The sequence below is a fragment of the Carica papaya genome, chromosome 3 (genome assembly GCF_054855325.1).
Source record: "Carica papaya isolate Zhongbai chromosome 3, ASM5485532v1, whole genome shotgun sequence".
NCBI lineage: Eukaryota > Viridiplantae > Streptophyta > Magnoliopsida > Brassicales > Caricaceae > Carica > Carica papaya.
In genome coordinates, this window is record NC_142311.1 from 31,565,803 (window position 1) to 31,593,746 (window position 27,944).

General features: G+C 33.3%; 2 protein-coding genes across 9 annotated transcripts; one reads left to right on the forward strand and one right to left on the reverse strand.

The window, feature by feature from the left end:
* The first annotated feature begins 1,241 nt into the window (after nucleotides 1–1,241).
* Nucleotides 1,242–21,800, forward strand: LOC110820006 (Tetratricopeptide repeat (TPR)-like superfamily protein). 8 transcript variants are annotated; one of them, XM_088216519.1, is made up of 5 exons: nucleotides 1,242–3,387; nucleotides 3,784–4,277; nucleotides 4,432–4,571; nucleotides 15,983–16,667; nucleotides 21,400–21,800. In XM_088216519.1, the coding sequence occupies exon 1, from the start codon at nucleotides 1,308–1,310 to the stop codon at nucleotides 3,084–3,086; it is 1,779 nt and encodes a 592-aa protein (XP_088072645.1). In that variant the 5' UTR covers nucleotides 1,242–1,307; the 3' UTR covers nucleotides 3,087–3,387; nucleotides 3,784–4,277; nucleotides 4,432–4,571; nucleotides 15,983–16,667; nucleotides 21,400–21,800. The 8 variants fall into 8 exon arrangements, with proteins under 8 accessions (XP_088072645.1, XP_088072646.1, XP_088072649.1 ...); XM_088216520.1 differs by lacking the exon at nucleotides 21,400–21,800 and adding an exon at nucleotides 19,976–20,510; XM_088216523.1 differs by lacking the exon at nucleotides 21,400–21,800 and having other exon boundaries at nucleotides 3,784–3,851; nucleotides 3,952–4,277; nucleotides 15,983–20,510.
* A 2,027-nt stretch (nucleotides 21,801–23,827) lies between these two features.
* Nucleotides 23,828–24,656, reverse strand: LOC110819861 (Glutaredoxin family protein). The gene has a single exon (XM_022049183.2). The coding sequence runs from the start codon at nucleotides 24,334–24,336 to the stop codon at nucleotides 24,028–24,030; it is 309 nt and encodes a 102-aa protein (XP_021904875.2). The 5' UTR covers nucleotides 24,337–24,656; the 3' UTR covers nucleotides 23,828–24,027.
* Between the last annotated feature and the right edge of the window lie 3,288 nt (nucleotides 24,657–27,944).

Genomic DNA, 27,944 nt, shown 5'->3' on the forward strand with positions numbered 1-27,944 from the left:
TTTTTTTTTTTTTTTCAAAAAATTTTTTAACGTAAATTATTTTTTAAATTAAAAATATTATTATTTATATTAAGGGGGGGGGGGGTAGTGATCCCATGCGGTGAGGAGTAATATCATTGGGTGTTCGGTGTTTGTCTCTCTGCCGTCTGATGACGCGGTGGAAAAAGGCACGACGTCATTTTGTTTGATCCAACTTCTTTGAATTTTGGATTTCTTCCCGGTGCCCCAGTACTAATTTAATATTATATTAATTTTTCGAAAAACGTTATTTTGTTTTGGAAAAAAAGCTGGAGAAAATATTATTTTTATATTTTATTTTTAGATTTTTCCCAAAGCGACAATGTTGACTATATAATACACGGTTGAGTATTATATTATTTATTTGTTTTAATTAAAATAATAATAATAATATTTTTTAATTTAAATTATAATTTTTTGAATATAATATTTAAGGAAAAAAATATTTTTGTACAATATGCAATATTGGGTTTTTCTTTTTATTTTTTTAAAAAAATTAAATTACAAAAGAGCCCAATTGAGAATGTCATTTTTTTGGTAGATTAGGTGTTACTTTTCTTTTCTTTTCTCTTCTTTTTTTTTTTTTTTTTTAAAAAAAAGGAGTGTGGAATTGTTGAATGGGGAAGTCAAAGTTTGACCAAATAATTGTGGTAACTTTTTATTATTATAATAACATTTTTATGGATGGTAAAATCAGCCTTTTGGTTTTAGGTGAGTAAATCTTTATCATTGGTAGGAGTAGGTTGTAGAATAATAATAACTCGTTCAAATAAATGGGGTAGATATTTTTAATTTTAATTAAAATATGGTTAATTAAATTTAAATGGTTACTAAATTATATTAATTTTACTATATAATTAACTATATGTCATTATAATGAAATAACTATCTAATTTTGATTAATTACATTGTTAATTTTAATATATATATATATATAGCTAGATATTTGTGTTGTCTTAAGCATTAGTTAGTTATAATTTTATAAATTAATTATATAGTGTATATTTCATAATTAATCAAAAATAAAATTTTATTTATATTTAGATAATTTAAATAAATAAATATTATATAAATCATTAAAATAAATTATCGTCAATCAAAAATCAAAATTTATCTTTATATTCAATAAAATAATTACAACTTTTTTTTTATTTTTAGATTATTGAATAAAATATTATTCAATATATATATATATACACACATACATATTAGTATTTATAGAATCTCTATTGTTAAGGAAAACGCCTGCAACGTATCTTTTTCCTTGGGTTCTTCTAAGAACCAAAGAAATGATAAAGATTGTTTCCAGTAGTGAAACTCAATTCGTTCAAGGTATTTGTGCGATTGTGCTAAAGGGTAACTGGAACAATATCTTGAGACCCAAGATCGGGACAAATATTACGTCGACAATCATAAACCAGGTACTTATACACCTCTCCCTCCGCGGCCATGGCCCTTCACTTTCTTGGACGTTCTTTAAATGGGTTGATTCAGTGTCAAATTACAAGCACTCTCTGCAAACTTCATGGACAATGGTTAGCATTCTTGCTAAACACAAGCACTTCAAGACTGCACAAAACCTGCTCGAGAAAATTGCGCACACAGATTTCTTGTCCTCTCCGTTAGTTCTGAATGCTTTGGTGAGTTCTTGTGGTGATGAACCAGATGTGAGTGCTCATATCTTGAGTTGGCTTGTGATATATTTTGCGAATTCGCGGATGACCCAGGATGCCATTCAGGTGTTTGAGCAAATGCGGAGGCACGGTTTCAAGCCTCACTTGCATGCTTGTACTGTGCTCTTGAATTCTTTAGCGAAAGAGAGGTTGACTCACATGGTCTGGAAGATTTACAAGAAGATGGTTCAGTTAGGGGTTGTCGCAAATATTCATGTCTACAATGTCTTGGTTCATGCTGGTTACAAGTCTGGTGATGCGGAGAAGGTGGAAAAATTGTTAAGCGAGATGGAAATGAAGGGCGTTTTTCCTGATCTTTTTACATACAATACGCTAATTGCATTGTATTGCAAAAAGGGTATGCATTACGAGGCTTTGTCAATTCAAGAAAGGATGGAAAGAAGTGGGGTTAGTCCTGATATTGTAACTTACAATGCTCTTATATATGGGTTTTGCAGAGAGGGCAGAATGCGAGAAGCACTTAGGTTTTTTAGGGATATTAAGGGTACTATCCCCAACCATGTGACATACACTACTTTGATTGATGGCTATTGCAGAGTCAATGACCTTGAAGAAGCATTAAGGTTGCGTGAGGTGATGGAGGCTAGAGGGTTATCTCCTGGGGTAGTTACATATAATTCGATTCTCCGTAAGTTCTGCGAAGAAGGTAGAATCCGGGAAGCTAATAGGCTCTTGATCGAGATGAGTGAAAAGAATGTCGAACCTGATAATGTCACATGTAACACATTGATTAATGCTTATTGCAAAATTGGAGATATGAGGTCTGCATTGAAGGTGAAGAACAAGATGTTGGAGTCTGGACTGAAGTTAGACCAGTTCACATACAAGGCATTGATCCATGGTTTCTGCAAAGTGGAGGAAGTTGATAGTGCCAAGGAGCTCTTGTTTGGCATGATTGATGCAGGGTTTTCTCCCGGTTATTGCACCTACTCCTGGCTTATAGATGGTTACTGTAATAGGCAAAATGAAGAGGCAGTCATGAAACTTCCTGATGAGTTTGAGAAAAAAGGTCTTTGCCTTGATGTCTCAGTCTACAGGGCACTCATAAGGAGGTTTTGTAAAAGAGAGAAGGCTGATTTTGCCCAAAAGACATTTGAGCATATGCAAGCAAAGGGTGTATGTGGAGATAGTGTAATATATACCAGCTTGGCATATGCTTATTGGAAAATGGGGGAAGTTAATGCTGCTTTTAGTTTGTTAGATGATATGGCTCTGCGGAAATTGATGATAAATCTCAAAGTCTATAGAAGTTTCGATGCTTCTTATGCTGGTGATGGCAACACCTTAAGCCTTTTCTGGAATCATGTTGCTGAAAGAGCTTTAATGACTAAAGATATTTTAAAGGAAATGCACCAGAGGAGTTTTTATGCATAAAGGAACTTCGGATGTTCCTTGAGTTGTGATGCTTCTTCGCCAGGTTGCAGTATATCCAAAATTATTCTGCCTGTGATGCATGCAAAAACTGGATTCACAATGGACGATTTCAAACAGGACGTTACAATCAGCAGAAAAGATTGAGAACCTTGTGCCATACTGGATGGCTGGCTCATAGAGGACTGCAAGTGCCATGCAAAATGGAATGCAGCAGCTTCATGAGGTGTTTGGGGCTCGTCTAAGATTGACTTCTGTGCTTCTAGCACTAAAAAAGACCGATTTCTTGGCTTTTGAAGTACAGGTAAGAGCCATGAATCCAAGCCATATCTTCAGCTTCACATTTTCTGTTTTGGTGCAATACATTGTTTAAGTTTGTTTTAGCTCCGAGTTAGTTGTGTTTTTAAGTTATCAGGTTATCGCCAACATCCTTCTAGGAACATAGCAGCATATTTTATGATCCAGTTACTACTGTGAGGGAAAGTTGGGTCTGGTTTGCAAAGTAAATCATCATTAGCAGGTCCTCCTTAGTGAACCATAAACATAAATGTACCATGTTTCCTGATTTTTAAAGCACTTATATTTGGAAAAGATCTTTACTTTTCCTAGTGTTTCCTGATTTTTAAAGCACTTATATTTGGAAAAGATCTTTACTTTTCCTAGTATTGAAATCAATCTCACATTAACTTTAACCTTGCAGGTTTATTGCCACAAACTAGAATCTGACATGAAGTGTCATGAAGAGCACATTTATCTAAATAGGCACTGGTAATAACACTTTAAGAACACAGATGTATGAACAAATTCTGCCCACAATAGTTGATTTTAACACTTTCTCTGGTTGGCCATTGAAATGGATGGAATGAAGGCATTCGAAGAGATGAAAGATCAATTATTATGATGAAAATGATGAAGAGCAGAGGTTCTCTTGAGGATAGCAGGAGAAACAGACAGCAAATAATTCTAATTTTCTTTGCAATATTGAATTGTGTCGTATACAGAGGTGATGGTGTTACACTGAAAGCAAGGAGAGACAAGTTGCTGGCCTAGCATTGATTGAAAGAGAAAGTTCCTTCTCAATTAAAATTTTAGGTTTTTTCCTTTTAAATCCATCTCTTTCTATTTGGTCAAAGGCTTGGCGGAGTTTTCAAATTTACTACCTGGTTGGAAATCAATAGAATTGAGTAGAAAAAGGTGAGAGAAACTACATTCTGTCGATGACATTTTTATTTATTGTTATTTTTTGGTTGATGCCAAGTGATGCTTGAGAGTTGCTTCTTTACAAAATTGATTAAATTCAATAACATATTTTCACGTAAAAAACTAGAGACTGCATCATTATTTGCAGGAGTTGAAGCTCTTACATTCTCTTGCAAAGGAGAGTTTAACCCCACAGTTTGTGAATGAACTTATGGGATGGAGATCTTTAATCTTGAGGTTTGGAGGCATGAAACATGCACAGAGCAGTACCAATACTGGCAGAACTTGGTATGCATTTCTTTTTTTGGATCTGCAGTGTTGATTACTGTTAAAACTTTATATGTACTTGATCTTGTGTTAGAGTGTATCTCTAATTTTAATCCTGCAATCAGGAAAAGATTAGATAGATACACTTTGAAGTAGCAATTAAAGATGCGGGTAATTTTGGGTTAACATATTTGAAAATACTTTTCTCAAAACATATTTGGTAAGTCTACCTAAAGTTAAATATAGAATGTAGTTTCTCCTTTCCTTTCCTGAGAGAGTAAGTATTATTAACAGGAACTGAAGGGTGCCCTAGAAACTCACAGAAGATCAGAAGTCATAATTGATCAGATTCCTACGTCCTTTGACACAGTTCATAACTCAATCCTTAAGACAGACACACTATGGCTTACTTATGTTTGTGGGACCCGTGACAGTAGAAAGAAGAAATCTGCTTCTGCTTCTGCATGATGGTAGTTGCGATTTTGTATGAGAAATGCGTATAATTTTGGAATGAACTTTATTTTTACTGTTAATAGAAGTTGTTTTAGGAGTTGGATTTTAGCCTTGACTTTAGGAAGCCAATTACTGTGGCTTAACTATATATGTACTGTGCTGATTGCATCATTAAGCGCATGAGGAAATAATTATAACATAGGTTTGGAGTCCTAAACTCTAGAGATAGATGGGTTCTCCCTATTGAGGCTGAAGCTCTAGGTCAATATAGGTTAAAAAGGAAGTCAGTCAGTAAAACAAGCTGCATACTGACGTCAAGACTTCAACCCAAATAAACCCATAACTAGATTCCATACGTAAGACCATAATATATATTTCTTTTTTAAAGAATAACATCAATAGTTCATTAAATCAAGCATGACAAATACCATCTTACGCAAGCAGAGGAACTAAAAAATTAAGTTGTCTTCAGAGCTTCTATAGCCAAAGCATATGTTATCTAATTACACGTTTTACAGACCCATGAACACAAAAAACAATAAAAATACCGAGTGAAATCCAAATACATCCTCCAATAACTATCTAACCTCCAATAGCCCATGTGGTTTTGCATAGAGAAAGAGAACTGGCAGGATCAGCCAGGTGGCATTCCTTCATGACAACGAATCCACATAGACCAAATGAAAACTAACATTTAAGGAGAGACCAAGACAGTCGCTGTCCTCGTTCGAAAATGTGGGACAAATCGGACAATATGAAAACCAGTCTTACTCCCTCTTTGTTTTTTCTGCATCTAAGAGAATAACTACAGACCCAATGCATCAGAGCAGCTTTATGAGGCGTGGAGCATGCCAAAGGCACAAGGCCTTGTTGTATTCTACCTCACGTTCTAGTAGAAATGCAATGCAGAACACAACACACTACTTGATTATTCCCTCCAAATAGGTACACAACACAAGATCCCGCTTAGCGTCTAAAACATTCATCATAACAGGGGATTAAAAGGAAGTGAAACGCAAATCAACATCGATGCACTGAGCATAGAGCTTATCAACACGTACAACCTAGGCCCCACTCACACACTACATGTACAACAGGCAATGAGCACGCCAAATGAATTGAATACAAGAGAATTTCCTTGACAGATTATCCAATTTCAGTCAACATGCTCCACCTATGCCGTTAAGCGAGAAAAAGCCTAGAAGGAACCAGGTGTACCAAATTGCATAACATAAGCAAGAAGCATGCAGGACAAATTGAAAACAAGAGAGTTGCATCAATCGAGTGTCCAACTTCCATCAGTGTGATGACCTACACCCTAAACACAAGAAACGAGAGAAGGAATTGTGGGTATCGTGCCACACAGAATACACAATGACCTTGCTGAACGAATTGAACACAAAAGAGTTACCTTAATTGAGCATCCACCTTCCATCAGGATGTTACATTTACACCATTAAGCGCAAGAAACTCGATAAAGAACTGGGAACACCATGCCTCATGATGTAAGTAGCGAGCACGCTGAACGAATTGAACGCAAGAGAGTTGCATCAATTGAATATCCAACTTCCATTTCCACGTCGTACCTACACTATTGAGCACAAGATACCCGAAAAGGAGCTTAGAAACGCCTTGAATGAATGGGAATTGTACTTCATAATGGCCAGCAGGAGCCATTGCATTAGAGCAACATAAAAACCAGTTCTATTCTATTTGAAAATGTGGGACAAATTGAACAATATGAAAGCTAGTCCTACTCGCCCTCTATTTTTTCTCTATCCAAGAGAACAACTGTAGTCCCAATGCATTAGAGTAGCTTTACGAGGGCCTGGAGCATGCCAAACATGAGGCCCAATTGGAGTCCATCCCACGCTCCAATAGAAAAGCAACGTAGAACATAACACACTACTCGATTATTTCATCAGAATAGGTACACAACACAAAATCCTGCGTTGCCCCTAAAGCACTCATCATAATAGGAGATTAGAAGGAAGTGAAACACAAATCAATACCGGTGCACAAAGTATGGAGCCTACTAACACGTATAATTGAGTCACCACTCACACACTGCATGTACAATAGACAATGAGCATGTTGAACAAATTGAGTACGATAGAGTTCTCAATTGAGTATCCAAATTCTGTTAACACGCCCTTATGCTGTTAAATGGGAAAAAACTGAGAAGGAACCAAGTGTACCGCATTGCACAACATAAGCAATAATCACGCTGGACGGATTGAACACAAGAAAGTTGCATCAATTGAGTCTTCAACATTCATAAGCTCGGTGACCTACATCGCTAATGCAAAAAACAAGAGAAGAAACTGTAGATACCATACCGCACGACATAAGCAATGATTATACTAAATGAATTGAACACAAGAGAGTTACCTCAATTTTAGCATCCAACTTCCGTTAGTATATTGCATCTACACCATTAAGTGTAAGAAACTAAAAAAGGAATTGGGGGCACCGTGCCTCATGGCATAAGTAGCCAGCACGCTGAATGAATTGAATACAAGAGAGTTGCATCGATTGAGTATCCAACTTTTGTCAACACGTCGTACCTACACTGATGAGCGCAAGATACCCGAAAAGGAACCGGTGAGCGCCTTGAACTAATAGGAACTGTACTTTAAGGTGGCCAACATGACACTTCCACCGTGCAAGCTAGGCCAATGACACATGCCTTTAGAGTATAGGAACCCCCTATTTGAGGGTTGACAATCGGGTGGTGGACATGTGTGTCGTTTTTAGCTCAGGTTCTAACTTAAAAGCATTCTGTTAACACGGTAGTTTCGCACCATTACTTTTTCAACTAAGCCTAGTGACTAATTGTGCGAATCAACGATTACTATCGTATAAGAGGTAAAAAGAATCATGATCTTATGTGGTATAGACCGCAATAGTGCAAAGAAGTGATTTATACAATATTCTCCATTATGAGCTATGCTTAGCTTTAGGATTAAAAGATATGTTTTTATTGGTAACATTGTGTCATGATAAATAACATCAACACAATGGTCAAATAGTTAAGTTTTTTGCAATCTGCTTCAAGGTGTTTGAACCTTAGTGAAGACATTAAACACAATACTTTTTGAGCTTCATCTCATTGAACTATAACCTTTTGGAGCAAAATAATATTCTATGTTGGTTAAGTTGCTTTTTGTTGGGTAATCATTTTTCTTTTAATTTCAAGGTTTTGGGGTTAACAATTTTGTAGGGGAAAGAAAATATCTAATAGTAGATTATTATGGAAATTAATTTTCTTTCAACAAGAAACTGAAGTACTTGCAAGTTACAGAAACAATTCAAAAGTTTAGTGTCAAATGCTGTATATATTCACAAGTTCACATCATACTTGCAATGGTATCTCACGCACTCAATGAAAAAGAAAAAAATAGGAATATAATATTTATGGTGTATATAATTCAAAACCACTCTAGTCTTTGTGTTATTAAAAGAAAAGTTTAAGTCAAATGTTTAACATTGATATTATGTTGGAATCATTAAGTTTGACATTACTTGGGATCGTAATAAATTTTTTAATTATATTCATAATTGCGAAGGTGAAGTATAGATTGAATAGACAGGGAGTTACAATTGTTGTAGGATAAGTTGGATCCACATATTCTGGTATGCAATCTAAACAAACCCGACCCCCAAATATTATCCTACAGAATACTCCAACGCTCTGTTAAACCTAAATAACAAGTGACAGTTCTCAGTGGTGAGCATAAGTACCAATCTGTAGCCAGTAGCCTCTGTTATCACCTATATATAACCTCTCTTGTGATGTTCAGAGGTCAATTTGGATTATGAAAGAGTCGCAAATATCTGTCTTTTCCCATTAGCATTTGGTTAGTTAAAAGCAACCAATAACACATCTAAAAGATGTCTCCTATCATTACTTTGTATATGTAACTTTGATCTTCTGCGACAACCAATTAAATGATATTAAGCTAGAGGGTCTGCAAGTTGTAGTAGATATACATGGAGAATTATATCATATAACCCTTTTTTGTATAAGCTGAAAACATGACCTGCTTATTCCTGCAAACACATGGCTGCAACAGCAAGAGCTTGATAGTCAATGTATTGGAAATTTTCTTCTATCCTTGAATAGTGGTCGTGCCTATAAAAACCATGGCCCGCAAATAAAAAGAAAGACAGAAGATATCCCCATCAGATACCTATTGTTATATAACAACTTTACGTTCAAGGGTTTAATTTATAGTATTAATTGTTGCTACAATTAAATTAAAAGGAAACTTTTTAAGATTTTTTTTTTTTTATTTTAAAAATTCAACATTAAGGAACTTCGTAATCCAAAGTGGAGAAACTTACCCATGCAACAAGATTGTGCACTCCAGGAGCACGGCTATTATCAATTGCTTTCTGCCCAGTGGTAAGTTCAAGAAATACAACACCAAAACTATAGAGATCAGACTTTACAGTGAGTTGACCTGTCATTGAATATTCTGGAGCACAATAACAGTATGTACCCATAACACGTGGAGACATGGGTTTTATCACGAACAGGACCGATTTTTGCAAGCCCAAAATTTGGTAATTTTGGGTGATAGCCTTCATCAAGAAGAACGTTGGATGACTTTTGGTCCCTGTACATTACACAGGAGGATTTGCTTTATCATGCAGGTATTCTAACCCCTTGGCAGTACCAGCTGCAATCTTCATCCTTGTATTCCAATCGAGCGAGGTCCTTGTCTGGTGGAAGATCTGAAAACAGTTTTAGAGAAACAGCAAGATTGAGAGTAGTGTCATGAAAGGTGAGCTACATTATTAGATTGAAGAACATACAGCTAATGCTGACTGCGAGTCAAAATATTACAGAAACTCTCAAAAGACCCATGAGAAAAAAGTTTGAAATATAATTTATCAAGATGTAAACAATTTAGAGCCACGCAATAATTATTAGTTAAATTGACAATTATTTCTCGTCTTAGCAGTTTTAAGAGAATAAGGAAATGTTCAAAACTCTAATGCAAACCCAGACATTGTCAAATGTCTCTAACATTTTTCAATATACTATCTACTTTTTTTTCGGAGTTACCAGATTCAATTTTTCTTTCTCCCTTGAATTTTTCCGGATCCTTTACTTTCGAAGAATGTTCTTCGAGCCACTTGTTCTAGTTCTACTCTTCTTTCTAGATTCATCTAAAGTCAGGTGCTTTGAGGATTTGATACAGAATCTCGGGAAAGTCCTTGAGGTACACGAAATCAGTGATTGGATTGACATTAAGAGCCAGGGCTTTCAGGTGGTTCTTGTGGAGTCAACAAGCCACCGTATAAAAACCTTCTTTATGAGGTTGCAGATGAGTTTTAAGGTGGTCAGAGCATCATGAGCCTAGGACAATTTGAGCCATTGGATCAATTGGTCGGACAGCATATCGGGCACAACCTTTGGTCGACAAATTATGCATATCTCTTGCCATTGTAATCTCCATCCCATGTCTCAAAACCATATCCTCCGCCATATCTATTGAGTTTGGAGTGCAGATTCACCTCATCCCAGCAAATATAACTCTACCATGCCCGACTATGGATATCAACCCCAATCTCGTCCATTCTTTGTTTCCAACTGACTCAGCAGAATTGAGTTCGGAAAAGCCTTCCTATGGTAGAGCCCATGTGCTAATGGGATGTACACCCTCTTCAATCATAATCAATGTCACTTGTATCTCTTCCGGTGTGTTAATAGTCTCTTTAATCTCAATAAATTGTCGTTGTAATTTCAAGGAGAAGGAATAAGGTTCTACCAGCTTACTTGTGTGGGTCCACTGATTTCAACTACATCATATTCCGCATGAAGGTAACATGAACCATACTCAGTGCTAGGAAATGTGATGACTGCAAATTATTGGACAACCACAGAAGAAAACGAAAATCAACATTGTTTATTCCCCAAGTAAATTCCAATATGTAATAACAGTATTTACATCCATTTATCTCCTAAAACTGAAGTTGGAAATTATCAAAATTGTATTTAAACATATTCATAATAAAGAGCCATTGTTCGTCATATTAGAAGTAAAACTATGCGTTAAAATTCACTAACCTAAATAAGAGATTTTTAAGGTTCAAAGTGATACAAAGTAAGAATATGCAAGACATCTATACCCTCTGGGGTAGATTAATTGACTATATGTTTGTATTAGTACATATACTAATTACAATATTAGTATGTAGTATTGACATTCATCCCTCATAAAATTCTACTAATTATAATATTCACAAATTGAATGGGGGAGGGGAGATCTGAAAAATACATGAAGAGGAAAACAAGGCAAAATTAAATGAAACAGAATCCCAATTGCTTCTCGGCTTAAGAGTTTTTATTCGATATCTCAGTACTTTCTTTTTAGACGGAGGATTCGACCTTGTAATTACTCATATCATGCATATTAATCCACAAACAAAAGAAGACTATTTTCTTTCTTTTATTTTTTTTTTTAAATTTTTATTATATTTTTTGAGCATGCATATAATCTAGTCACAATGATAACAAATTAGACAGTCACAAATATGAAAACTGAAGGTTTTTTATGTTTCTATTTTCAATGGTCATGAATCATTTGATATTATGATTACTTATTGCTACACAATATATCTCAATGTACAAACTAAAAAAAGGCAAAAAAGAATAAATGATTCAGTCGCATACATACTGCAATTTGAAATTCCAGCCACAAAATCCTTTGAACAAGTATACACAAATTTATGAATCGAAAGCCAATAAAATTTCACCATAATCTATAACATGAGCAAATTTCTTTACTTTTTTTAACCATTTACTTTTTTTTTTTTAACAGAAAGGTACAATATAAAAAGTAGTAGGGGGATGCAACTCTGCATACAAAAATATCTACAGATTAAATAAATTATGTTAATTAGATCCTCAAAATCCTCACTAGTATAAAACGGGTGACTGTTTAACAAAAAACTCAAGATCTAAGACTATAAATCCTTAAACCTATTAAAGTTATATTCTGTTCTTCAAAAACTCTTCTATTTTTCTTTTTCCAAATGACTCAAAAATAATCAAAGGATTTTGCCTTAATTTCTTATCACCTTTGATGCCACTTCAAGCCAGTAACTTTTCTTTAACTAAACTAGCTATCACCCAACTCACTCCTAAGAATTCGTGGGGCAAAGGCTAAATTCGATGAACATGCGGGTACCATAAAAGAACGTATTCCATGATTTTGCATTTTTCTTGTACAGATAACACCCGTTCACTAAAATCTTTCTCCTATTAATTAACTTACTCAGTATAAAAAGCTTTCTGCCATAACTTCTCTAGGATTTGCATTAACCTTCTAGATCAAGTTGCCAAAAACTCATTATGGTTTCTCCTTCCCATGTTCAAATGCCAATAAAACAATTTCACTGAGATGATACCCGATGCATTCAACTTCTGAACTCGACATAGTGCAATGACAAAGATACTCCCTCCTACTCAAGGATTGATAGATTTCTAGTCAGTCAAGATTTTCACATGAACATGTCGGGTCTCTCTTTAAAGATACTCACTAGACCACTTTCTAATCGCTTTCTTATTTGTCTTGATCCTGGGGTATTAAATGAGGTCCTACACCTTTTAGAATTGACAATAAATGATCCAAGTCTGATAATTTCAAATCCATGGTTGAGATGGTTTGGAAAAATACTTTCTGCAAAGGAACTCCTAGTTACTACCTTACCTTCAAACTCAAAATTATAAAAGAGAAAATCAAAATATGGGCAAGAGATGTGGAAAAAGCTGAGGAAAACAATATTCACAGTCTTATAACTGAGCTAGATTTTCTGAAAAATGTGTGGAAGGTGATCTGGGTCTGTCCCTTATTGACAGAGAAAGAAAAACAATCTTAAATTGGAGCTTGCCAATAAACTCAATCTCGAAGCCATCTTTTGGAAACAAAAAGTCATGGCTAAAAAATGGGGACAAAAATACCAACTATTTCCATTGTCTTGCAAACTACAGAGGAAGTATTAATTATGTGGAAGAACTTCTCATTGGAAATACCAGCATTGTGGCCAACATTGAACTGCGAGAGGAGGCATACAATTATTTTTATAATATGTTCACTGAAAAATACTCATGGAGACCGAAATAAAGAAATTTCAACTTTAATAGGTTAGATGATGTGGCGGTCTCTTAACTGGAATATGAATTTATAGAATTTGATATTTATGATTGTTTAAAAAATTATGATGGTGACAAAGTATCAGGTCTTGATGGCTTTAACATAAAGTTTTTCCAAGTATTTTGGAGTGTTGTTAAAGATGATATTATGACATTTTTCGACGACTTTCATCAAAGTTCTTTGTTGTCAAATCAATTAATTCTACTTTTATGGTCTTGATTTCGAAAAAAAAAAATGCATCCAACATTAAAGATTTTCGCCCTATTAGTTTGGTCGGTTGTATTTACAAGCTCATCTCAAAAGTGCTGGCAAGCATATTGTCTAAAGTCATCGGTTCAATCATCGGGGAAAAACGAACAAACTTTTGTCTATGGGTGCCAAATTATTGATGTTATCCTTATGGCAAATGAGGTGGTTGATGATGTTATTAGAAATAAAAAAAGAGGTGTTTTATGCAAATTAGACATGGATAAAGCTTTTGATCATGTCTCTTGGGACTTTATTGATCATATACTTGAGAACTTCAGTTTTGGGTTCAAATGGAGATGCTGGATCAAAGAATGTATTACAACCACATGTTTTGCTGTTTTAATTAATGGTGGCCCATCTAAATTCTTTAAAGCTTCATGGGGCTTAAGTTAAGGTGATTCCCTCTCCTTTTTATTATTTATTATTATTATAGCAATACTCAACAAACTTGTAATGCAAGCTAGAGACTCGAGGCTGTTGAGAGGCTGATGTAAGGAATACATCAACTTGAATTTTCTCACTTATTTTTTGCGTATGACACTCTTTTTTTCTGCCAGGCTGATATAAGGAATATTCTTCATCTTAGATGCATTTTTCTTTGTTTCCAAGCAGTCTCCGGCCTCAAACTCAATATGGAAAAATCTGAATTGATAATGCTTGGGATGAATTCAGACGGTACCATTGCCAAAACCCTCAGATGTAAATCTGCCCAACTCCCTATAAGATATTTGGATGTTCCTCTTGATGCCAGACAAAAAATCAACCAAAGTTGGGAGCCGGTCATTGATGCTTTTCAAAATAAACTAGCATGTTAGAAAAGTAAATATCTATATAAAGGTGGGAGGCTTACTTTAATCAATAGCACCCTGTATAACGTTCCTATCTATTATCTCTCAGTGCTCACTATACCCAAAAAAGTTGCTAAGCAACTTGAAACCATTCAATGCTGTTTTCTTTGGGGCGATGACGACTTTAACAGAAAGATCCACCTGATTAAATGGGAGCAACTGAAGAAATCAAAGAAAGATTGTGGGTTAGGCATTAAATCCATCTCTGGTCTCAATAAAGCTTTATATGGTAAGTGGATTTTGAGGTTTTGGAATGAAAATAACAGTATTTGGAAGAAAGTCATTATGTGTAAATGGTTTGGCAGCAATGTGTATGACCCTGCTGTTTTGGAGAAAAACACGTTTGGCCTCAGCCTATGGAAGAGTAGTTGGAATTCTAGTAAAATGATCCTAAATAATTCCAAATGGATTGTTGGAAAAGGTGACAAAATTCAGTTTTAGCAAGATACTTGGTGTGGTTAAATGAGTCTCCAAAGCCAATTTCCTCACATTTTTGTTATCGCAAGAAACAAAGATATTCTTTTGGAAAATGTTTATGGAATCAGCTATTCTTTGTCTTGGAATGTAGTTGTCACCAGGAATTTGAATGATTGGGAGGTTGAAGAATATGAAAATCTTCTCCAAATTCTTGCAAATGTTAAAATGGGTAACTGAAACTGATAAATTAAGATAAAATTTAAGCAAAAATGGTTCTTTTACTGTCAAATCTCTATATAGAAACTTGATGGACATAAATCACTCTACTGCTGTTTTTCCTTATAAAATCATTTGGAATAGTTCCATTCCACTCAAAATTTCGGTGTTTGCTTGGGAAGCAGCTATAGATTCTATTCTCACGCTTGACAACCTTATGAGAAGAGGTTTTATGTTGACTAATTGGTGTATTTTATGCAAGCAGAATATGGAATCTTGTAGCCATCTTCTTCTTTTGTGCCTAACTTCCTATGAACTGTGGATAATGGTATATAAGTTGCTTGGTGTCTCTTAGGTTATGGTCAGTTCGGTCATAGGTGAATTGTTAGCTTGGGAAGGACTCACTTCGGGTAAAAAATTGCATATGGTCATTCCTTTAACAATACTATAGATTATATAGAAAGAAAAAAATTATAGGATTTTTGAGGGCAAAGAAACAAATTTTGCCACTATTAAGGATAGATCACTTTATTTTTTTTGGCTCCATCATCATTGGTCGCAACCTTAACTCTTTTGATGATATTGGAAACATTGTAGATATATTTGATGATATGTAAATACTATTTTTTGTACATGGGTTCGCTCCCTCGGCGCTCTAATTAATATTACTACTGACTTTTATCTCAAAAAAAATGTTAATTTTGAAGAAAAAATATAAACTTTATTTCTCACTGTTTATGTTGTTACATGTAGGTATTTATAGAATTCTTAACCTGTAGAAAAAGAAATTACTATTTTAGTATAATTCTAATTACATGATATTACAATTCTAGTAGAATTTTAATTGTATCATCTCAACTAATAAAATAATAAAATAATAAAATAATAAAATATTCTAATTAACACAATCTCTTAAGTTTATGCAAAATTATCACACACAACCAACTTGCAGACCAAATTTTAAAGAGATTTGTTGCTTCTATCATGGTTTAAAGTAAGAGAAAAAAAAAACACCAAGTAGCTAATTTAACAGAGATAAAAACAAATTTTTAACCAACACCCACAAAGTTATAAATAACAGGATTGGGCCGGAAAGGGGAATAAGCTGCGAGTCTAGAGTTAGTGATCGAAAATAGACTGATCCAACAAGAAAGTGTCGGTATTACAAAACAAGAGTTGCGGAGGAGCCGGAAAAAGGACAAGAGAAGGTTGGTCGAAGCGGCTCATATGTGGAGGAACCAGATCGACACTGGTATTGGAAAACCAAAGGCGAATGTGTGCGAAGTTGGAAAAAAAGACCAGAGAAGGCTAGTCAGAGCAGCTTACGCACAAAGAAGCCAGATTAGTACTGGATCGCGAAACTAGAAGATGGATTAGAGCCGAAAGAGAAGATATGTTCAACGCGATCTGATCTGTTGGTGTGCAACACTGCAGCGGGGAGTGCGATCAGCTCTGCAAGCGGGAGAAGGTCAGATTTTATTGGATTTGGCCAGAGAAGATGAACCAAGCGCGGCGGCCGACAATTGCACGAAATTAGATTCATGGCTTTTTTGGTCGCTTTTTGGCGCGTTTACACCAGATTTGGGCCGGATCTGAGGGTGTGTACGGTTTGTGGTGATTTTCGATGAGATCTTGTGGCGGCACATGGTGGCCAGCCACTGCACATACGACTTACGTGCTCTGTGAACGGTCACCTGAGTCGGGGGGCAGGCCAACGGTAAGGCTGCAACTCTATCTAGGGTGATGATAGGATTAAATCCTGATAGGTGAGTACTAACTCAATATTTTTGGTTATTTTTAGAGTTTGGAAAAAGTTTTAAAATTAGAACTCTAAACTAATTTTATTTTAATTTTGATATAATTTTGATTTTGGAAGAAAAAAATATAAATTTTATTTTTCACTCTTTATGCTGTTACACTTAAGGTATTTATAGAATTTTTAACCTACAAATAAAAAAATTATTATTCTAGTAAAATTTTAATTAAATGAGATTATTATTATAATATAATTCTAATTATATTATCTCAACTAATTAAATAATAAAATATCTTAGTCAACAAAATCCATACGTGATCTCAAGCTCAAACCTCCATCATAGAGTGGTTGTTTAACATTATCCCAAGTCACATCCTTTGATCTAAATTGCCTAACAAAATCTAAATTGCCTCATAAAAATCTAAATTGCATTTTGTCTAATTAGTTACGCTAGAAGGGATAATAGTTAAGGGTGAGCATCGATCTGGAGCCATACTAGACTGGACCAATGTCACATTGATATAGACTGAAGATTGAAAAATTTATGTTTTTGATGACTATCCCCTAGAGTGTGGTTAAGAAGTTGGAAGTCTTATAGAGCAGATTCATATAGGGGGATATTGAAGATAATTGGAAGTATCATTTAATGGCTTGGAGTGAGATCAAGAAACCTCTTTCCTTTGGCGGTCTAGGTTTACAGTCTATGTAAAAAATGAATGAAACACTTTTAGGCAAATGACTTAGGAGATTTCTTACCGAGGAAGGCGTGTTGTGGAGAAAAGTTATTATGTCAAAATTTGACAATGAGGACGCAAGTTAGTTCACCATAGAGATTTTTAGACTAGATGGTAGATGCATGTGTAAGAAGATTATGAAGAGGAAACCCAACTTTTAAGACTGTATTCGATGGAAAGTGGATAGGGGTAATAGAGTAAGGTTTTGGGAAGACATATGAACGGAAGGGGGCACCTTGAAAGTACGTTATTATTAGATTTATGAATTAGCTCAGCAGAAAAATGTGAAGTTAGTGAAACTTTTGTGGACAATATTGGCAGAGGGACGGAGTGGCAGGTGATTGTATCAAGATTGGTGAATATGAGGATCTCCTTCAGAATTTAGCATCCATCTCTTTTGACGTTAGCATTGATATTCCAGAATGGTGCCTCACATTCAATGGGACTTTTATCGTCAAATCTTTCTATTAAAAGTTGTACAAATGTAGTGATAATGAACTTCATTTTCTTGTTAAGCATATTTGAAAGACTAGAGTTTCCCTTTGAATTTCCCTTTTTTTTTTGCTTGGAGGCTAGCAGAGGATATTTTTTGACTATTAACAATTTGAACATAAGAGGAAAGATTTGTCAACGCATCTTTGTTTTGCAAGAGTGATGAGGAGCCCTGTAAGTATGTGTTATTGCATTGCCCAATGGTATACAAGCTTTGAACCATGGTGTACGGATTGTTAAAATCAGTTGGGTGATGGTAGGTTCAGTAAGGGAAGAAGTTTGGGCATGGAAGGATATCAAAGGCAAGGGAAATTGTTAGATTTTTTTCCACTATCAATTTTTTAGGTTATTTGGAAAGAGAGGAATAAAAAAACTCTTTAGTGGGTTAAGGAATTTAATATTTTAATATATTTTTTCTAAAATAAAAAGTGTAAAAAATGATATTTACAAGGTACCAAGAGAATATCTCTCATTTACAAAAAATGTACAATTCTATTAAAGTATCTATAATTTCACCAAAATCTTCAATTTTATGTATGTCATATCCCAAAATCAAAGACAAAAAAAATATGTAACTATTTATCCCTAATTTTAGTCATTTCACCCTCAATACCTTTAAAAACCCTACTATTTCTTTTTTTTCCCCCCATAAAATCCAGAATATAGTAAGTGGAATGAGATTTACAACTTGTCTTTTCTTGTGTAAACCTTCCCACGCCGAAAGTTCATCTCTCATCGACCCCATAATAACCCAATTAATTCTTAACAATCCATAAACCATTGTCCATAATTCATAGACAATATGACACCATAAAAGAATGTGATTATATGATTCAACACCTTTCTTACACATGTACCACCCATTAACCATTATTTTGTCTCTTTTCATAAGCTTATCAATTGTCAATACCTCAGCTCACCTCCCATGCAAAAAAAACTACCATTAAATGTGTTTTGACTTTCTAAATATGATGAGATGGGAAGTTAGGAATCCCATCATGCTCACGACCCACTAGGTGCTTATAAGAAGAATTGACAATGAATTTCCCATTTTGATTAAAGCTTCCATTCAACTTGATCCTTATTTTCATTGACATGCACCTAAAAAGGAGCTGTATTAGAGTTTCAAATTCTTCAACTTCCTAGTCATTCAGTTTCTTGGTCACGTTCACCATCCATTCTATACTGCCATTATTATCTCTGTAAGCATCTTTAATAAGCATGTTGTTCGATTGGATGATGGTTTATATTATCGGGAATTGTCTCTTGAGGCTACCATCAACTACCCACTCATCCAACAAGAAATAAATTCTATGACCTCTCCTAGCCTCCATCTAATTCAGTCCTGAATCTTATGCTGGTTCATCAAAATTTTCCTCTAAAGCCCTAACTCGTGCCTTCCCCTTCCCCTTTTGACACCCATCAGATCTCCCCCACTGAGCCTCAATCACTTTTCTCCGCATTCTTTCCTCCTTCAAGAATCTCTACATCCACTTGCCTTGAGGGGACACATTGATCTTTATACCAATCCCTTTTATTTAATAGAAAGTTTAACATCCTCTCGTTTCACTAAATGATATCTCACTTTTCCATTGTCATCACCTCAAAAGAAACTGACACTGTATAGCTTCTAGTTTTAGAATTTCAAGATACTTCATCGTAAGATTCACTGGTTTGCAACCTAACACTCCCAGAAGATCACTCTTAATGGTTTTGATATCATAATGAATAGATGGTCTAGACTCTTGGTTTTTTGTTAGAGATTCATTCTCTGGTTACTCTGAAGGATTTTACGGAACTCATTGATTTGTTAATAGACTTGTAATATTTATAAATGGATAACATTTTCTTGCTACTTTATCAATGTACGATATTATTTATATTTTAGAAAAGAAAAAACAAATGAAGTTATATACGAAACATAATTGTTTCTCACTTTAGGTCTCCATGATGCTACTCCCTAGTTTCATTCTACTTCCAATCTGTTCTCTCTTATACTTCTCTCTCTCTCTCTCTCTCTCTCTCTCTCTCTCTCTCTATCTCTCTCTCTTTCGTATCCGCGAGTTATCTCACTTTGGGCATTCTTGTCTAGCTCCTCATCGAACTTGCAATATCTCTCCTTCCCCTTGGCTTCTCACTCCATGATCCCCTCCTCGACTTTGGACTTCAACTTTTATAGGAGAAGGAATATAATTATCAATGCCTTCACGTGGGAAATCCTCCAAATATTAGGTGATTTCATCTCTTCCTCCACGTGCGACGTGCATGTCTCTTCCCTTATCCTCTCTCTTCTCCCCATCTTGTGTTATTGCCTAGATGCCTCTCTCTATCTTCTCAGAACAGTTTGAAAGAACGACATTGTCTCACTTTTATTTCTAACTATTTCCATACAAAATGATGACGTTTTCATATGCTGGGTTCAGGCTTGCGTACTGGGCTAATAGCATGGGTGGGCTGGATGCGTGGCGGGTTGGGTTTTTCATCTTTTCTTTTTCTTCTTTTTCTTTTCTTTTTTTTTTCTTCTTCTTTCTTTGGGCTAGGTTTATGGCTCCTCTTGGGCTTCTGGTTCCTTTTTAACTCTCCCTTTTCTTCTTCTTCTTTTCATTTTGGACTTTCGTTTTTTTTTTTTTTTTTCATGATTCTTTTTTAAAATAAAAATAAAACGAAACATAATAATTATAAACAATAATTATGATGATAATAATAATAATAATAATGAAAAACAATCTTACAATAACAAAAAAATTTGTTATTATTTTATTATTATTATTAATTGCTCATTATTATTTCTTATATTATTTTATTTTAAGAATATTATATTTTTGACAAAATTAGAGTAAAACACGCAATCAACTTTGAAGATTTAATTCTCACATAAAAGATAAAATTGAGATATAATTTTTTCATACTCATTAATTAGACGAGTTGAAGCAGAATTTAGAAGAAATAGATAATCAAGAAATCATTGGACGACAAAGATCTGGAAGCCCAAAATTGTTAAAATATATTTCGCAGAATTTAGCAGTCGTAAATATTAAAAAATGATCAACTTATTCAATTCTCATCTCAATCATATAATTTTGGTGTCTGTGAAAAGTTAATGATATGTAGATATGTATATTTAGTTGCTGGAAGAAGAATAGAATAATTGGGGAAGTCATTTCTCAAATCTTGGCTTTTTTTTTTTTCTTTCTCATCTTCTAACCAGTTATAATGCATAAATACTATGATGTTGAATTGTAATAGTTTACGTGATCATAAATCGGTCTTCTTCTATTCTCTTCTCTTCTTTAAAAAAAGTTTTCAGATTCTCAGACAAAATCTTAACGAAATAAACGTTTAATTATAGCTTGATTTTCTATCTCATAATAAAAAATCCTAAGAAATTAATCTAAATTTTGTAAAATAACCATACAAGTAGTCTTTGATAAATGGCTAAATAGTAATTAGATATCAAGAATTGGTAAGTTGTAGAAAAAAACGAGAAAGTCTCTGAAGCGTTGGATTTGTTATTAGGTTCTTCAACAACTCCATGGTATACACCATTGGAGAAGTAAATACTCCATGGGAACAATTTATTCTTCTTTTTGTTGGTGTGGGAAAAAGCAGAATCAATTCCGTTGCACATTAATAGACAAAGTGAATATCATGCCTATCCATATATCTAGCTTTTTGGGAAAATGGAAGAAATGCAAAGACACCCATCAAAAGTTGAAGTATCACATATATTTTGGCTCTTCCTTTTGTTTCTCTTCATTTTCTTTTTTATTTGGGTAAATTTTTTCATTTGCTATCATCCATTCTGTGTTAATCTCTCGGTATGTATGGTTAGGTCATTACTTATAGAGTTTGATTTATGTATACCCTTGGAAACCCTTTTCCTTTCCCTTTGAAACATAAACATGTTGTAATTCATATGTCAAGCATAATATGAAAGATGAAGGTAAAGATTAAATATAAGTAGAGTGAAAATTAAACTGAGGGCTGTAGTTTATTAAAGAGATAAAGGAGTTAAGATAACCATGAAAGTGAGAAGAGAGAAAGGACAAAAAGAAAAAAAAAAAAAAACACAGAAAGCAATGTTATGTAGATGAGATCATCAAATATGAATAGTGGAGCCTTGGTCCTCTCTCTCTCTCTCTCTCTCTCTCTCTTCTTTTCTTGTGGATTTATATTATGTAGACCTTTTGTAAAGTTAGTGAACAAAATTGTGAAAACGATGATACATTTTTTTCTAAATTTTCACCATCTTCTTCCTTTTTAGAGGTGGGGAAGAACATAAAAGACATTTGTGGAGATAGCTTCAGCAAATTTATCATTATCTAAATAAAAAAATATATTAAAGTCAATTATTTTTACTATAAGATTAGAAGAATTAAAGAAAAAAGTAACTTCTATATGTGATGTAGTACAAAGAATCCATTTATGTACACCTGGTTTTTTTTAATATATGTACTGTGTATAGAATTTTCTTTAAAGTATACTCCAATGTTATATATATATATATATATATATACATGTATTATATGATATCCCAACAAATAATTAATTAAGGAAAACTTTTATACGTATACTTTTGTACAAAGAATCCTTTTGGTGAATGAAAAAAGCTATGAAATAAAAAACTGAAGGTCATGGTGGAACATGTGATCATAGTGAAATATTAAACTACTCATCCACATATATATATATATATATAATATCAAATTCTTGAGTTGTCAAATACACATACTGAGAATCTTTAGTGAAATTGTTATACAAATAAAATATACAAGTAACTACCAACCGAAAACAGAAAGAAAAAAAAAAAAAAGAACTTTTCAATCAATATTATAACTTAATAACATTCGTCCAAGAAATAGATGAACATATATGAGGAGATCAAGAGAATTCCATGGAAATTAATTTGAAAATCTCGAAAATTCGGAAAAATAATGACGAATGACAAATCTACAGTATATATATATATATATATGCAAAGATTCAGACATGTCATATAAATCCTGATGCTGTCCGGATGAACCCTACCATCATTTTAAAGGTCACGCCAAATCACACTTATATATGTGTATATATATTACCAAGAATATAATTCCACCCAAAATAAATAAAAAATAATTAATTTTGTTATAAATATATTTATATTGATGGAAGAATATATGCATTTCCAAAAATATATTAACTTTGCAAAACCATTAACAAAAAGGATACGCCACCTACTCCCCTTCGAATTTCAGACTTTTATTCTAATTAATGAAAACTAGTATGAGGCTCTTATAGTACAACTGGATTCTGCACTCACATTTCGTCCAATCAATCAAATATATATACATGCATATGTATCTATAAGTGTGTGTGTGTGTGTGTCTGTGTGTATATATGCTCCCTCTTAATTAATTTATATTCCTTCCAAGAGATGTGTAATGGAATGTGCGTATATAAAATTACAAGGCAAAGTTAAAATTATTACTCTCTAAATTATTCTTATGCCTTTTTGATGTAGTAACATATATTTTTCTTCTATTTATTACACCAAAAAATATGTTAAAAAGCTCACCAAAAATATATACTACGTATATATATATATATATATATATATATATAGTTTTTAAAATAATGGGACAAGTTTGGCAAGAAGTCAACCAATAGTCAAATTAACTGTTAACTAAATTAATTAGTGAATAATTGTATATTTCTTCTAAGATATATAAGAATGTGCAGTGTATGTATATAGAATTTTAAATGATTAGAGGGCCGGTGATTAGTGTTAGATACTATATTCATATATTCTCTTGATCATCATTACCTAGAGAATCAGGCGTATGCACCGTGTCAGTATATATAGGATTCATATGTATGTGTATGTTATATAATTAAATATGTATTACTATGTAATATATAATTAGTATTGATTAATTTCAATTAAGAGAAGGAAATGCCTCAGTAAACAAAAACAGAAAGTTGATCTCTATAGATATCTCATTACAAAAGAAGCCTGGACATTACTTCTCAGATACTTTGACCTTATTTAAAGCTTAAATTTTAGTGTATACATTTTATCACCAGACATATATATATATATATATGTATATATGTGTGTATGTAAATTACAGATATAGAGCTGAGTGGTGGGTTAAGTTCTGATTAAAGCCATATAGCTCCTGCTTCTTTGAGTAACCTTTTCAAGGAGCCATTGAGCTGAAGAGTCATGATGGTGTTGGCACAGCCTATAAACTTTCCGCCAATAAAGACAGCCGGAACAGCAGGGTTGCAGCCCAACCTAATCAATGCACGCTCCATTTCTTTCCCTCTCGAGTCCTGGTCCAGCTCGTAGATCGCCGGACTCACACCCTGCTCGTAAAACAGTCTCTTGATTGCATGGCTCATGCAGCACGAGCTCTTGCTGAAAATCACCACTGCCTTTTGTGATCCTAACTTTGCCACCCGATCCATTATATCAATATAAAAAAAGAATGTGAACGAAATGTAAGTGATTTATCACTTAAGTATAGCTCTCTTTATATATATTCTGCCAATATAACCAAGACAAATAGGAAAGAAGCTTTACAAATGACTAGCTAATTATTATCTAGTGATTAAGGGTTGACTAATTTGGATGATGAAATAAATGATCAAGAATATGGGTAGAAGAGTAGTGTGTGTGTGTGTGTGTGTATATATATTTTTGTGGGTGGATATAATTTGAAACTCTAAGGAGATATATAAAGATATATATAGGGGTATGATATATGGGCATGGAGATAGTGGGGCTGGTGAATATATGTATGTAATATAGAAATATTGAATTGTTTAATGCAAAGTAAGACGGTACAATAGAAAAAGGTGAAGGTTCTTTTAGATATTTGGATTGATGCGCAAAAACGCCTGTGATTTTGATAGCGACTTGTGTGGTTTCTGTATCAAATGTTTTCCTAGTTGTGCCAAGAATCTTGAAAACTAAATGGATAAGCCAAACGATGCCGAAAGTAATTGGATTAAAACCCCAAAATGTGCACTATAGATTCTATGGCTGATCGAATACGTCCTTTTTGATGATTACGTGTGAGTTTGTGAGGGTGTTTGGGAGGAGATCGAATGTCAACTTTGAATATATATATATACACATCATCACTATGATACAGAAAACATATAATTAAGCTGCAAATAATTATATAATTAATTAATTTCTTTTATGGATAAATACTACATCTTTTTTTTTTGAAAAAAATATATATTACATATGCTTAGATAACGAGAGAACAATATGTGCATTATTATATGTGAGTGAATATGTATTGTCTTGATCAACCTATCTATAATAAGTTTTATAATTTAAATAAAAAAAATTATAAATAAGGGATGTAAAATATTTTACGATCATAATTAATAAGATTGTAATCTAAGCACTCAAATTGTGGTTACATCTTCTTTTAAACTCAGTGTGGTATATATTAGAATTTAAAACAGTTAAAACTTTTTTGCAGTATATATAACGACAAAGGAACTATGAATTATCCATTTCTTGAGTCGTGTTTAGTGATATAATAAGTGAGAGCTCCTTTATTGTAGCTCTTTCCTTAGTGAATAGTTCTTTTATGGATGAATAATGTCTTCTTGTCCTTAATGAGAAACTAAAAAGCATAAAATGATTTTTTTTTTCTAAAAAGAACAAATGGAAAATTATTTGGAAGATCGACTTGCAAAGTTCGATGTTAATCAACTCTTCAAAAAAAATTTTGGTATTGATTAATATTATCTTATATTTTAATTTCTTTTGAGAGTTTTAAGCTCTTTCTAAATATATCATTTTAAATCCTATAAGATAAGTACTTTAAATAAGTTTCTCGTCTTTTGATTTATCTTTTTAGTTTAAGTTATTGTTTTAGACTTTTTTATGTTGCTATTATTCACTGATGCTTTCATTTAGGTTGTTCTTCTTCCTTTTTGTCTATAAAATAATCTAATTAATAAATTTATTATCTTTTTACTTATAAAAAAAGTTTAATGGTAAAATAAATGGCCTTTTTTAGCTTCTTGTAATCAAAATATCATTGATATAAACCTATACAATACTAGAGATGCTTTTAGCATAATAGATAAATAACAAAGTGTTTGCCCTGAATTGAGTAAAGTGAAAATTCATCAGAAACCTACTTAGCTCTTGAAACTATATTTATGAAAATTGCTTTGAGTCCTATACAAATTTATTTAACTTGCATACATAGTAATAGAAATGTTTGTTAACACACCCTTGAGGATGGAACCTTTAAACTTCTTCTTTTACATTCCATGCAAAAATACATTTGGAAACATCTAATCATCGTATACCTCACCCCTTAGTTAACACAATAAAAAAAAAACCAAAGAGATTGACTTGGTGGAAATATCCTTAGTGCTCTGTTAGCATGTTAATGTAATTATTTGAAAAATATGTTTGGGAAACAAATTTCTCATTGTTTTGTCATTGTCTTGTGATGCATATTTGAGTAGGCGTAATAAAATTTTAAAATAAAATAAAAATTAGAATCATAATTAAATACATGAGGTTAGAACTAGTTAAACTGACAATTTTTAGAGAAATATGAATTTGATAGCTTGAAGTATCAAAAAGGTAAATCCAATGCTTGCAAGTGCAAGACTCCAGCATGACCAGGCTTCTATGCATTTATGATATTATACTCTAAAATATTCTAAATTTAAACTATCAAGATGGTTTATGTATTCTAAGAACGACAAATATGTCAAATTTTGGCTCAATTATAATGATACTTTAGCTCAATTATAAAAGAAATGACATATAAGACCCTCATTTATAAGGGATTCACTTTTAATTTAAATCTCCAAAACCATGTGATTGCCATAACTTTATTCAATACTTTTCAATTTCACTAAGCCAAGGCCTGTTTATGCCTTGTCTAGACAAACAATGCTCCAATTAGCTATATGAATTTTCCTTGCATCTAATCCACCTCCCAATAGATATCTCATGAATAGTTTCTCCAGCTTTAGTGTCGTATAGGCTAAAATTTGCACTAAAAATATAAAAAAAGTGAGTAGGGCAGACAATATATATGCGATCGTTGTTGTCTTAAAATAAAAATTTTTTGTTCAACTAGCAAGTTTCAACCTTATCAAGCATAAGTTTCCACATATGGATAGAGGAATGATTCAGCCTAAATAAAAAGGACCAAGTAGGTGAAACGAAGAGATTATATTTACATATAATCGCATCTGCCTACCCTATAACATCATTTCTCCAAAGTGAAATTTTATATAAACAAATATTTTCTAAAATTAATTCTTAACCCTAATATCATCTCGTAATACTCAAAAGCCTTTTTACCCTTATGATTTCTTTCTTTTCAAACTTGTGAAAAAGTTATGGTATCTTCTGTAAATTATAAAAAAGATTGATGCTCATCCTTCAGTGCCCACCTAGATCTTGGTCAAAAGTCCTATTTGTAGTGCTTATGTATAATATATAATATATATTTAAACAATTATGTTAATCAGTTCGGACCAAAACTAAATAAGGATAAAATTGAGATTGGATATACAATATACCAGTCTTCTTGTTCCATGTCCTTTTATATTGGGGACCAATTGCAATATTATCCAATTCAATATGCTACTGAACAAGTTAGTCTAATTTAATTTTTTTAGTTTGAACATGATTGTTCATATCCCTACTATCATACATTATTTTGTTAGTTGTATTTTATGGTGTTGTCAGCACTTCTTGTTCTTAGTCATGAAACACCAACTAGGTAACCTTTTCTAGAAAAATTATTTGACTTTTTTTTTCAACATTGATGCTTTTTTTTGGGATCTCTTTAGTCTACTTACCAATTAAATCCATCTAAGGTTAGTTTGTGATTTTGATGTCTGTATAAGTTACATTATCTTGAATTTGTAAAATTTCATGTTATTACACCATATGTCTCTTCTGAACAAGATTATATTGGTGCGTTATAAAATTTTATACTCTGGATGTGGACATTGTCGGTGACGTATGAGATATCTTCAATATAAGTTGTATATTTCAAAAAGAAAAAAACGAT

Excerpts from the sequence above, each read along its gene's own strand:
- LOC110820006 (XM_088216519.1), top strand. The coding sequence starts at position 1,308 with ATGATAAAGATTGTTTCCAGTAGTGAAACTCAATTCGTTCAAGGTATT.
- LOC110819861 (XM_022049183.2), bottom strand. The coding sequence starts at position 24,336 with ATGGATCGGGTGGCAAAGTTAGGATCACAAAAGGCAGTGGTGATTTTC.